Genomic DNA, 13,817 nt, shown 5'->3' with positions numbered 1-13,817 from the left:
ATTCCATATCTTCGCATTCCACTGAGCATCATGAGCCAAACACACTGACAGCGTTCCAGTTATGAATATAAATATAGACACGTAATTACTCGGGATCAAAAAAAAAAGCCAGCGCGCGAAGCGCACGTGCAAGAAGCGACAATGACAGCGGAAGGTTTGCGACTCACCAGTGGACCCAAGGGTCGCTGCGATGCGGCGCCAGGCGACATTCCTGCGCTGCTGCGATTTATAGTGCGTGTAGGACATATCACACAGTACCCTTTCCTCTTGGACTTCATTAATAAGCCTTTCATTGAACTCTTGCATACCTGCCACGGTGAGGGATGCGTCGGCTGCTACTCCGCTGAAAGCCCGCCGGAAGAAAAAAAAACACTTTCGCGCGCAAACCGGATCGAAAGTTACGCACCCGCAAGGCCTCCGTGATTGGCTAGTCTCGCACAGCACTTCCGGGCGATGGGCGAAATTTTCTACAAACCCAGAACCTTGGCGACGCGATGAGCGACAGCGCTTCGGCGGCCCTCGGCCCACGTCGCCGCGAATTTTCGCCTCATGCGGTTACAGCTTTGTGGTTCCTCGGCGAACCGCTCCAGCGCCCGCCAGGCTTGCTGACTGCACTTGCCTCGCACACGGTTAAGACAAGCATGAATCGGTACTCATGTCTGGGTTCAAGATGCCCACACACGGCATCCACTTCAGCGCAGCCGTCAACTTGCGGTTAAGCAAGCGACGACTTGCCTCGGCGTCCGTCGAGGCAAAACACCGCGGCAACACCTTTGCCACAAGCACGACAGGTGCCACGTCGCGCAGCAGAAGCAGGACAAGGGCCTGCGATACGAAAAGATGTATGAGAATTCCATACTGAAATCGACAGCAATTGGAAGTGCTCAGCAATTACGTACTACCTTGACGTTAACGCATATCGCTTGCGGACTGGCATTAGACCTCGCAAGGTCATTCCCTCCTACGTAAAGGATAACAAAATCTGCGGGCTTGAGATTAAGGCGCCGCACAGCGCTTGCGAGGTGCACGGCGTCGTAGCCCCCGAAGCTAAAAGTACAGGTCTCAACCGACGGGCATAAACGTAGGCGACTTCTGAACAATCGCTTGAGTTGGCTGCCGCCGACAAGTACGCCCCGCATAGCCATTGCTAAAATGAAATAACGCAACCAAGGAGGTTATATAACCTCCTTGAACGCAACCAATGTGGCCTAGGGACTGTCAAGCTCTAGGTTCAATAAGTTGAGCAGCTAAAAACGCTAGGCTCAACGCACTAGGGACACTAGAGGGCTGGTGTACCTAGGGTGTTCCGCAGAGGTTACTCGCGGCCGGCTGGACTGCGCTCGGGCCGCATTGAAAGGTACGGCGCCCACCTCAGCCACAAGAACCGCAATTTTCTTGTTTCTGTGACCTAGACATCTTCCTCGACATTGGCTCTCTGCTCCAATCTACAGTCGCGATTCCGGAATGCTGCTGTGTGCCCTTCTGCAGCCAGCGCGGCGTAAGAGACGCGCACTGAAACAAGGTGTGTATCCAGAGCACGGAGCGCATGAAACAGCTCCATGCTCGCTCCTTCTCGTCCGTGACCTGTTCGTTTTCACGTTAAAATAAATGGTATAAGTATTGCAAGAGCAGCGAAAAGTTCCTTCTACCGTGTAGCCTTTCCGCTGTATAGTGAGCACAAATATAAAGGTGCTACCTTCGGTGCACTCGAGCAGATGCATTGTTTCCTATGCTGGCGACTGTTTCGGCCCGTCAGAAAATCAAAACGTTGCTCATGCGCACTTCTTTTGCATTTGCTAGCATCCGCGTCTCAACCATTCATAGTAAGTTCTGTGTGCGCGACAAAAAGCACGACGATGCGGCGCGGCGAGGAGCGCCGTCGTTCCCTCCGTTGGGAAACTGCAGCAAACTTCACTTCACTTCACTTTATTTCCTTAAAGACCCTCGGGTGAGGGTATTACATAAGGAGTGGGACACATATAGATTAACAACAGAAAAAGTACACAAAAATAGAACGAGTTATACAAAGAAAAATGATTATCGTGATGCAAGCAAACGCGTAATTTGGTTAAGAAACTTAGTTTGGCATGTGATGGCAGCAAGTTCATGGGGAAGGCCGTTCCAGTCGCTAGCAGTCCGGGGAAAGAATGACGAAGAAAAAGTTGTTGTGCGTGCTCGTGGCCGAGATACCTGCTGCTGATGTCCGGTGCGAAGAGAAAAGCGTGGTGGGTGAAGGCAGATATAGGGTTCCTGTGATAGCTCGGAATAAAAGAATTTATGAAATAGGGATAAACTAGCAATATGGCGACGAAGTGCAAGAGTAGGTAGATTGGACTGCGATTTCAGAGCTGATATGCTGATATCAAAAGAGTATGAGGAATGAATGAATCTAGTTGCCCCATTTTGAACTGAATCAAGTGAGTTAGTAAGGTATACTTGTTTCGGAGACCAGATGGGCGATGCGTATTCTAATTTTGATCGAACTAGTGATTTGTATGCGAGTAGCTTCGTATGCTGGGGGCAGAGTGGAGATGACGCTTTAAGAAGCCAAGCGTTTTGTTAGCAGATGAAATAATGTTCGCGATATGGCTATTCGACGTGAGGTCAGGACTAAGATGAACACCGAGATATTTATATGATTGTACTGGGTCGATAGGAACGTTAGAGATAGAGTAGGGGAACAGGAGAGGATTACTGCGACGGTGGAAAGATATGTACTTGTATTTGTTTATATTAAGTGTCATTAGCCAGTCGTTGCACCAGTTTTGTACCAGATTTAGGTTATCTTGTAGGGATTGCTGGTTAACGGAGTCAGTAACTGTTTTGTAAATAACGCAATCGTCGGCAAACGTCCGAATATGACAATCTAATTTCTGAGGTAGGTCGTTAATATAAATTAGAAACAAAAGAGGCCCTAGGACGGATCCTTGGGGCACCCCTGAGGAAACTGGTAATAAGTTAGACATTTGATTATTAACGACGACTGATTGGGAACGGTGAGTCAAAAATTCTTTTATCCATGCTAGTATGTCAGGTGCAAGCTTAGGAAGGAAAGTTTCAGAAATAGGCAGTTGTGGGGTACCTTGTCAAAAGCCTTTGCAAAGTCGAGGAAGATTGCGTCGGTTTGGAGGTTAGCGTCAAAGTTGGCATGCAGGTCATGAACGAAGACGACGGCGACATAAGCGGAGTGCAGCAGCGGTGTTTTCGTTCGGTCAGTGCCTGGGCACTCCGGCTTAGCAAACACTCCCGTAATCTGTCGTCTTGATCTGAAGTGAGCAAACCGCGAGTGATTTTGCACCGACGGCTAGGCGCACCGCCTCTGCTGATCGAACGCCCGTACCCGGATCGACGCGCAATTCGCCCTGCAGTGCGCCTGCTCGTTGTCGAGTCCGCTCCAAGGGTTGTTAGCCCTCCTTTAGCGACAGTACATTGATTTACTAAGTTAAGCTAAGTTTTGCAGCTCTGCCTCACAGTCACGTCAAAAGGAATATTTTCTCCACGGGAACGGCGCTTACCCAAGCCGGTCCGATTGCTGAGGCGACGACAGATCACGGGGAGGAGCGCACAAACTGGAAGCCTAAAACAAAGCATAAGCGGCATGCATTTCTGGGCTATGGGCAACATTTTTTGTGAATGCAGAACCTAGCGCGACACGGGCAAAATAGCGCGACAGCGCCGTTCATCGCTAGGGCCTTCGCTTGAAATTCCTTGTGCATAGAGCTCAGCCTTTAGCAGCCTTATTAGTGTGTTCAAAGTCGTCCCACTAGCTTAGTAGTAACTAACGATACGCGGGTGCGCGTAGACACTTAACTCTGCTACCGCCCGACGGATAAACTTTTCCTGTGCATACGCATCCCCGGAGCTCTCTGCCAGACTGAAGCGCATTCGCAGAGAAAATATTATTGGCCACACTCTGTGGCTTTAACTCCTGCCTCGCTTTTATTAATGAACATACGAAGGTTTTCTTCCTCTATGTGCAAGTGCACGTGACACTTACAAAATTATGAGACACTACATATTAGTATTGCTAGATGGTGCTTAGACGAGCTTGATTGCACAAGCATGGTCCACGTTATTCTGTCTTCAACTGTATGTACTGAAGAGGTGAAGAAAATGTTCATTTTTCATTTCTTCGCCTTGATGAATACACAAGAAGACATCTGATACCATTTTTCAAAGTGCATGTTTATTGATGCTTTTACACCTTCACCTTGAACAATTACTAAATGGGCTGTACTTTTGCAGGTCTCCTTTCTAGGGTTCCCCACAAATCCTGGTTTGAAAAAAAATGGATTGCCGCAATAAGGAGAGATGATGGCAAGGAGTTCCGCATAAACAAGCACACAAAGGTGTGCTCAAAGCACTTCGCCGATGGTGACTTTTTTGCAAACTATGCTACCGGCACAAGGCGCTTCAAAAATGATGCAGTGCCAAGCATATTTAGTTTCGCACACAAGCCAAGTAAAGTGCAAAGGAAGCCACCGAAAGAGCGTTGCGTGCAGAATGTTGCTGTGAATGGAGAAGTGACAACAGCCAGTGGAATGCAGGCCGACGACATTTGTGATGAACTTCCTGAAACGCCTCATGTACCAACAGCATTCCTGGATGCTGAAATGCACTTCAGCTCCTTGAAATCACAGCCGCCTCAATGTACACGGGATTGCACGGGACAAAAGGAAGCACAAGATCTGAGACAATCACTCACAACAGTGAAGAATGAGCTGAAAGTTACCGAAGAACAACTCCGACAGGCTCATGTTGAACTTGAAAGAGCTAAACAAGAAACAAAAGAAATGGAAGAAGAAATAAAATCAGTAAAAGAAGTGCTGTTTCGTACCAGCAGAGAACTGGAACTCACCAAAGCAACAGCAGAGAAGCTTGAAAAGAAAGTTGGAAGAGAGTTTTCTATTGACCGATTCAAGCACAGTGATGATGACATGAGATTTTATACCGGTCTGCCATAATATGGAATGTTTAAAACAATTTTATTTTTCTGTAATCCAGGGGAACAGAAAAAAAACATCAGACTCAAATCTGCCTCACAAGCCCACCCATCGCAAGCAGGTAGGCCAAGAAGCCTGACTGTGGAAAACGAAATTTTCCTTCTTCTTGTAAGAATGCGCCTTGGACTTTTTGAAAAGGACCTTGTTGACAGGATCTGTGTCTCAACTGCCAGAGTATCAAGAATCTGTATTACCTGGGCCAGTTTTGCTTTCACTAAACTAGCACAGATACCACTGCGGATGTCAAAGGAACATGTTCAAAAGGAAATGCCAATTTCCTTCCAAGGAAAGTATTCTGCAAATCGAGTCATACTGGATGCAACAGAAATTAAATGTCAGGCAGCCAGCTCACTTGCACTGCAGTCGGCAACATTCTCATCGTACAAATCAGGGAACACCTTCAAAGGACTGATTGGCATCTGGCCCGATGGTACAGTGACCTTTGTCTCCAATTTGTTTCCAGGATCTATTTCTGACAAAGAATGTGTGAGCAAGAGTAGTTTCTTGGCCCTTCCTTTCAATGATGGTGATGTTGTCATGGCAGACAAAAGTTTCAAGATTGAAGAAATGCTCGAGATAATCAATGTGGCTTTGAACAACCCGCCTTTCCTCAGAAAAGGTCAGTTCAGTGAAGAGGAGATAAAAGAAACGGAAAAAATAGCATCCCTGCGGATACATGTTGAGCGACGCATACAGCGCATCAAGAGAGAGAGAATGAAAAGGAAACGCAGGGAGTTTAACCAGATGTGAGTCTCCGGTTTGCTACCCTACACTGGGGATGGGGGATAGGGGTTAGAAAGATGACAGAGAGGAAAACGCAAAAAAAAAAGAAAAAAGGAACGTGCACACATGGAGACACACACACAAGGCGTTCCATTTAAAGTCTTTCACACAGCCCGGTAGATTGTAAGAAGCGCAAAAGCGCTTGCACGGCCTTCTTCTGCGACGGTAGGTCCTTTCGATGTTGTAGCGCATAAAAAGTTTTCATATCTTCGATAGGCTGGTACCCATTTCTCTGGGCCCCATCATAAATAAAATGTGGATTGTATGTGCTATACTAACTTCCAGTCTCCACTGGTGCAACAATCTGATGAGTGAATGTTTGACAAATCTGCTCCTGTCATAATAAAAGGCAAACTTTGCTCTCCGTTTTCTGAGCCTTGATGTTATGTAGTATGTGACAGCAAATATGTGATGCTTAAAAACTGAAAATGGAATTTGTGAATAGGGTAGCTGTACATCCCATTACCCGTTTCCACACAACCATGACATCGTTTATTTACACAGACATGAAAGAGGAAGACAAAGTCTACAGGATGCAACATGCAGAATACAATGTGCATGCCAGAAAATCTGAGTTATCAGTAAATGCACCATGCACCCAATGCACATTACGACTTGACGCAAGAACTGAGCAATATAAATGTCAGTGCTCGACTTCATTATTGTCTCAGGTAAAGCGAGGTCTGAGTGTTCTCCTTCATCCCTTGTTGCTTGGTTACCAGAAAAGCGCACTAAAAAAGTCTGGTATGAAAAACCCAATTTGGCACACTAGCAGCTTTACGAAATAAGCGCACAACAATAAGCAAGAACAAATGGAAGGATAAGGTTGTATAGACAGGCATATGAAGGTGGAAGTCACAACTGCCATAAAGAGAGGCATGAATGTCAGGAGACTTGGACACTTCAAACTGGTTGCTGGATGTCCATCGAACCTACAGAACAAGTATTTGTGCACGCACGGCGCACCATTGAATATTTGTAGTGGTTCCCGTGCATTTTCCAGTTTATTAAATATTTGCATGTATTTTCCAGTGCTCATTAAATATTGTGACATGCTTGTCATCTCCTTTACATAACAAAAACTATTATATTCCCTGTCACATAAGACATGCCCCAAAGGAGTACAGACACCAAACTTTAGTTCCTAGATTTTCTTCGTGGTTCGTACCACACTAGTAAATACAGACCATGCGTTACTCGCCAACTATTTCTGGCTGTTCAGGCACGCTGCCTTTAGTGCTACAGTGAATGAAGATGACAAAGAAATTATGCTGAAGTTTTCATGTCTCACAAAAGCTATACTTGACTCACGCATGACAGAGGGGTAAAGCAAAAAAATTTGGGGTCTACATTCCTTTAATGATATTGATACGGGGTGGCAAGCCAAAGAACAGTACGATATGATGGCAGGCGAAATACAATTTTAATTGCTGTGGGCCTAGCGCCATCGCTCAGTCCCGTGCCACTGCCCGCTTTTTCGTTGTCTTTTTAAAAATATTGAGAGCAGAATCGTTGGTTTACAGGCACTATGCATTCTTAAAGGTGTACTAAAGAGGAATCTGAACTCGTCTTTTTACCGCGGGAACTCTACACATTCCGGGCATTCTTAGAAACTTCGAATTATTGTCCTGGGCGGCCGATTGCCCTGATTATATCGGAATAAACATACCAGCTCCAGCCTTTTCTTTTTTTAACTAAACGCGGTAGGTAGTAGGAGTCAACCAACGCGTCAGCCAGTCCCGTGGCGGCTTGCCGCTCTGCCATCGGTGGAGTGATATGTAATTCATAGAGCCCACGTGTATTTTTATTTCCGTCGGCCTAATTTGTGCTTAGGCCTAATTGCCTGTGACTGAAACTGTTTATTCACAGAAACCTAAAAAACTAAAGGAAGCGAAGCCACCACTGGACTGGCTTAAAGGCACTCCACGAGTTGGTTGACTCCGCCTACCTACCGCGTTCAGTTCAAAAAAGGCGGGAGCCGGGGCGTTTCATCCGATTTAATTAGGGAAATCGGTCGCACAGGATAATAATTAGAATTTTCTAAGAATGCCCGAAACGTGTAGATAGAGTTCCCGTGGTAAAAAGACGAGTTCAGATTTCTCTTTAGTGCATATTTAAGGGCGTTTCGAGGCCATATATGGCAACAGCACAGAAAAAAAGAAATTGCCTAATTTCTGTCTTGCAACAGCCCAATCTTCAGCAGAAAACTTCACGCGGTCAATGATCAGGAACTGATCAGAAAAAACAACAAAATCGGTCCAGGATAAACCAGATAAACCCATCTGGCCAAGGACCTGATAGTAATACTCATGGCCACGGTACAGCCTTAACACACCCATGCTGTCCTTCTTGAGGCAGTGCCCATCCCCCATATCGTCGGGAGTTTTTCCCTTCAAACTGTATGGGCACTTCACCTCAAGAAGGCCATGTGAAGGCATTTAGCACGGGTCGAAGAGTAGCCTGTCCGGTGAAGCTCCCAGCCATGGAAACGAAGGGTCCACGACCAATCCGCTCCGAAAGGCCTCGACATCATGGCCCCTGGCTCTCATCACAGCCACGTACCGCTGCACAGCCGGCTGCTCATTCGGAATGACGTACCTGCAATAACAGCATAAAAAAGGCAGGCACTTTCATCTCAAGAGGAACTTTCACCTAGAGCAGAGTGGGGTGTGCTTGCCTGGTTTACAGCAAATAAATAACCGTTCGCATTGTATTGTATGGCAGTCGGCTAATAAAAAAATGAAGATAAAGGAAAGAACACATGCTGCTCTGAGCCTGACTTGGTGCATATCCACAGCAAAGAAGCAAATAATGCGACACCATTTGGCCTCTTTTTGAAAAGGTCTATAAAGGCAACGTTTTCATTATTTCAGACGTCCACATATTTTGCTGCAACTATGGTCAGCTCTCCAGGCAACGTTCTGCATGCCATGTCATATCCTCCGCACTTATTGGTATTCATTCTTCATTTTCTGAAGGGAAAAATTTTGACGTTTGGATTTTCAAATAGTAATTAAATTTACCGCTTGGTGGTCACCTGTTGAGCTTTCCGACTTGCACATAGGAGGCTTAACAGCACTACCCATGACGCCATGTGTTGTTAGAAATTCATTGTCCCTACTTAGTAAAATAAGACCTCACTTACTGAACAGCCCTGACACAGGAAAGGTCTTTGTCTGCAGTCAGGTTCTGCAGGCCTTCCTCTGTCCACGTAGGGCGCTTGACCACAACCCCAAATGATGAAGCAGTCAATTGATGGACGCGGGCTCTCTTCCACATCTCGCTGCCTGACTGCTGCCTCGTGTTCTTTTCGAGATCGATGGCCTCCTGGCTGGGTACTTGCAAACCTTGGAAAGAAAACATATTTTAGGTAGTTACTGATATGACAGTTGTTCACCTCTGTAACCTCTCACTTCAGACTTACTTATATTGCCAAATTATGCACATTTTTAGCGCAACCAGGACAGAGACGCAAAGAACAGAGACAAACACGACCGCTCGTGTTTGTCTCTTTTCTTTGTGTCCCTGTCCTGGTTGCGCTAAAAATATGTATAATTTGTCACAAATCCAACTAGCCCAATATCTAACTCTTTTAAAGTATATTATATTGGCAGTGCTCTCTGCTATGGCTATACCACTTTGTGTAGATAGCTTAAATATTTCAAAAAGGGACAACTTTTTCACGCCCATATTGCGCAAAGTGGTCTAGCAATCACACACCAAACTTTTTCTCACCACCGAGGCAGTAGCCTGTATAAACATTCGTTCAATATCTGAGTGGCTATAATGATGCTTGAAGTCAAAGTTACTGCTCTGCAACTGAAATAATGAAATCTTTATAATGTACACCTGCTACATATACTACCAGCTGCTAGTTGTTGCTTTTTGGGTTTTTTTTTTGTCATTCATGGGTGACCATCTATTTTTATTTCTTTCAGCAGTTACGAAACCGACTGCTCTGCGGTTCGGGGCAGCTAGGTTTGCAACATGGAAGGTATGAAAGAAAGAGCACGGCACGGAAGCCACACTATAGTCAGATACAACACAAGAAAAAAAGCGGCACTTCCCCTCAAATGAACTACCCGCCCCACACACACACAAGCCAATGGTGCCGACCAATTTTCCTTGCGCCGCGGCCAATCCGATTAAGTCATTGTTAACTGTGTTCCATCTGCCACTTGCGATGACATTGAGGGAATTCCACCCAGAGTGTCTTTGGCCTCATTGAGCCATGCACGTGGTGGATCAGCAGGCCATTTACTCGGCTATCACCAGCCTCCAGGTAAAACGTGCACATACCTTAAGGATGGCTGCTTCAGCGGCAGAGAAATCCCCATCTTTTAGATGCCACTTGCGACACGACTCAAACAGTCGTGGTGAAGTCGGCAATTCTGCAGTGCCAGCATTTGTGCACATTATTTTTGGTGCCACATGAACTTGAAATCCATGTCGCACGAGAAGCATCAAATACTACAAAGGACTGCCAACTGGTGTGGGCCCAATTTTTGTATTCGTTTCAACAGGTTCAGTGCTTTCAAGGTGTCTTGAAAATGGCGAAGGACACAGTTCACCAATGCTTGCCCCAAGTGTTCTTATTCTTGAAGAAAGGTCCTCAAATGGCTGGGCGTGCTGTCTTGCATCATAAAACCTGGTGCTGATCGGCTTTGAGAGGCCACCTTGTCGCACAATCCTCCAGTCCACAAACTGCAAAGGTAGCGGTGCAAGTGGGCTGCTACGAGGGCGCCTCCACTGCTCTGGCAGCTCGGTGCACGCTACCTCTGGTGGAGGTTCCTTATAGCCATTGCTCTTAAGTAGCAACACTAGCTTTAATGCGGCTACACTGTGGCTACACACTCCACAAGCACCAGCTGGGCAATCGCATCTTGCAGACGCCACTGATCCACAGCTTTTCAAAGTAAAGCACACCTCATAGGGCTTTGATGCCTTCTTCTGGCTCCGAAAACAAGTGCACTTGACGTACACCTCATCAGGCCTGCAAAAAATGAAAAAATTTCATTTCAACCATTTAGAGGAATTTTTGACCACTGCATACTGATATCAGTTTTTTGTACACTTTCCATTATAGCTCCATGCAACCTATTTGGTGAACTATAGACATGCCAAACAATTACATTCGCTGAAACTGCATTACGATGACATGTGGAGCTCACAATATATTGTTTTTTTTTTATTATTTCAGGTACTAGTATCCTATGGTGCTCCTGCTACTCTTGTATGGCAGCAACATGAATATACGTTTGTAGCGAGAGCCTCGTTCGCCAGACAGCATGAAACATGCTCTGAGCGTGCAGGTTCACCACAGACTTCATTCTCGACAAAGGAAAACTAATTATAAAGGATGTGCGGAGTCAAAGATATATATATATATATATATATATATATATATATATATATATATATATATAGCGGCTAGAGGTTTATGCTGCAGCGCGTCTCCCGTGACCGACGAGAGGCGCAGATGGGCGAGGCGTCTCGAGTTACCGAACACACGGCACCGGCGTGTCGCGTCGCTTCACCCTTGCTCCCTCTACACGCTTGTTCCAAGAGAACAGAGAGCAGCCCACGCAGCACGCTGCAGTCATTGGCGCAGAACACTACAGACACAGGCTTGTCTAGAGCGCCCCAACTGAGGCCCGCGAAGCAAGAGATGAGAAATTTAAAAACAGGCGTTTTCACGGGTAATCCCAGCACGCAATCGCTGCAGCATAGCCAAACAAAGCATAAAAAAGTGCGGTACTCACACAAAGCAGCTGCATTAAGATTTCTGGTTACTTGTGTAGCACACCGATCCTGAGCTCTCTAGACCAGCGTGCACACATCAACACGGCTTCAGACAACATCAAGTACGAGGTCGCGTTCGTATCGCATTTTCGCCCAACATGACGCCCGAGTTCAAGTCTGTGCATTAAACGTTGTTAAACAGGCTACGCTTATATTGTTCCTAGTGAGGAGACATATATGCAGTGGTTAGCAACTAAATTTAATCGCGTTCTCTGCCACTGACGTGCAGCGCGGACGCACTTCAGTGGTATGCACGGACGCAGCAGAAGCCCCGAGAACGCGAATTTTTGCAAGTCCGCAGGAGAGGCACTAATACTGTACCTCTGCAGGATGGCACGGCAACGCGCACAGTCGACGGATCGCAGTAAGTCTCGCATACCAGCTTGTAGCTTCGCTGAGAGGTGCGGCCGGACGGACCGCGCACACCGTGGGCATCACAATAGGAGTCCAAAAGCCTTTCCGAAAATCCGCCCGGGATGATGGCCAGGTCCTTCGACCACTGCAAATTTTCCGCCATCGCTTTCACAAATGGAACCAAAGTATTGCAGACGCAACAATGTGGAAACTGGCGTTATCCTGGCGTTATCTGCGCGGCAACCTCGCGCGCTTCTTCTTCTAGCAATGCATGAAGTAAATCCGGTGGCATTCTGGCCGTCACCTCTGGCGCCTGCCGAACAAATGCAGGAGAGGGCGTTTCTTGCGAACTATCTGCGCGCTCCGCTTCACTTCTGTCCCCATCAAAATCCGCGCTTTCCCTTTCCTCATTTCGTGAATACTGAACCGGTGCCGACTTGAGGCGATTTGCGTGTATCCTTATCAAGCGCCGGTTCACGTCTCGGACTCTGAAGTTTACCGGAGAAAGCTTCTCGACAACCTCGCACGGTCCTCTCCACTTCGTCTGGAACTTACGAGCTAGCCCAATCTGCCTTTGGCAGTTTTCAATGTACACGCTGTCCCCCACATTAAACGGCGCGTCTCTAGCACTGCGATCGTGCACCTCCTTCCTGCGCTTCGCCGCTTTCTTTAAGGCCTCCTTTGCGATGTCCCTCGCCACTTGCAAGCGCGATTCTAGCTCCACCTTATAGTCGTCCAGTGAAGCGTATGGGACACGACGGGGGCCCTCTGGCACTTCACTAGGCTGGTCCGGGTCTCGGCCGTAGAGAAGAAAGAATGGCGATTCGCCCGTGCTCTCGTGTGCTGCGGAATTGTAGGCAAACATTGCATACGGGAGCCACAAGTCCCACTCCCGCTGGTCGCCCGAAACAAAATGCGACAGGAACCCGGCCACGGTTTGGTTCAGTCGCTCCACCGCGCCGTTGCAAGCCGGATGGTACGGTGTTGTCTGCTTCTTAGCGATCTTAAGCAGCTCGCAAACTCTCCTCATTAGCTGCGACACGAAGTTCGTTCCCCGATCTGTCAAGAGTTGCCTCGGGGGTCCATGTCGGAGCACGATCTGTTCGACAAATGCTCTTGCAACCGTGTCTGCCTTCTGATCTGGGAGTGCTACCGCTTCCGCGTATTTTGAAAGGTGATCGACAAATACTAAAATGTACCTGTTTCCGGAAGTGGTCGTGGGCAATGGGCCCATTATGTCCATACCTGTCCGCTCGAAGGGAGCCGAAACCTCAGAGAACGGCTGAATTGGAGCTGGTCTTCGTCCCTTGGGTGTTTTTCTTTCGAGACAGGAATGACACTTCGCACAGTAGTCTCTAACATCCTGTCGCATGCCACTCCAAAAGTACAAACGCTCCACACGCCTGCGTGTCTTCGCTACGCCAAAATGACCGGCGCATGGCGCATCGTAAAACGCGCGAAGAACCCTTTCTGTCCACGACCGAGGTATGACGACTCTCTCCCAAGCGGTTTTCTCTGGTCTCCCTTTCCTGGTTGGCCTCGTGCGCCGACACAGGGTGCCGTCTTTGTCAATGAAATAACCTAGCTGTTCGGGGTGAGACGGTGCGCCCTCTAAGCTTTCGATTATTCGCTTCAGGTCAGGATCTTTGCACTGCTCTGTGCGTAATTCGGCGGGGTCGACTACGGGGACAAACTCATCTATAGCTGCCACGGCAGCTGTGCGGCTGAGTGCATCAGCATTCAGATGTGTCTTTCCTGACTTGTGCTCAACTTCAAAGCAGTATTCCTGCAGGTGTAGATTCCATCTAGCGAGTCGCGAGCTAGGGTCCCTGACACTCATCACCCATTTCAGAGGATGGCAGTCTGTGACTAGCT

The 13,817-nt window shown here is 47.3% G+C and overlaps 1 protein-coding gene across 1 annotated transcript; it reads left to right on the top strand.

Annotated features, from left to right (window-relative positions):
- The first annotated feature begins 655 nt into the window (after positions 1–655).
- LOC144123808 (uncharacterized) lies at positions 656–5,753 on the top strand. The gene is made up of 2 exons (XM_077656553.1): positions 656–791; positions 5,227–5,753. The coding sequence occupies exons 1-2, from the start codon at positions 656–658 to the stop codon at positions 5,751–5,753; spliced, it is 663 nt and encodes a 220-aa protein (XP_077512679.1).
- The last annotated feature ends 8,064 nt before the right edge of the window (positions 5,754–13,817 follow it).

Source organism: Amblyomma americanum, chromosome 3 (assembly GCF_052857255.1).
Source record: "Amblyomma americanum isolate KBUSLIRL-KWMA chromosome 3, ASM5285725v1, whole genome shotgun sequence".
Classification (NCBI taxonomy): domain Eukaryota; kingdom Metazoa; phylum Arthropoda; class Arachnida; order Ixodida; family Ixodidae; genus Amblyomma; species Amblyomma americanum.
Note: the sequence above shows the minus strand (reverse complement) of the source record. Positions and strands in the feature narration are given on the sequence as shown.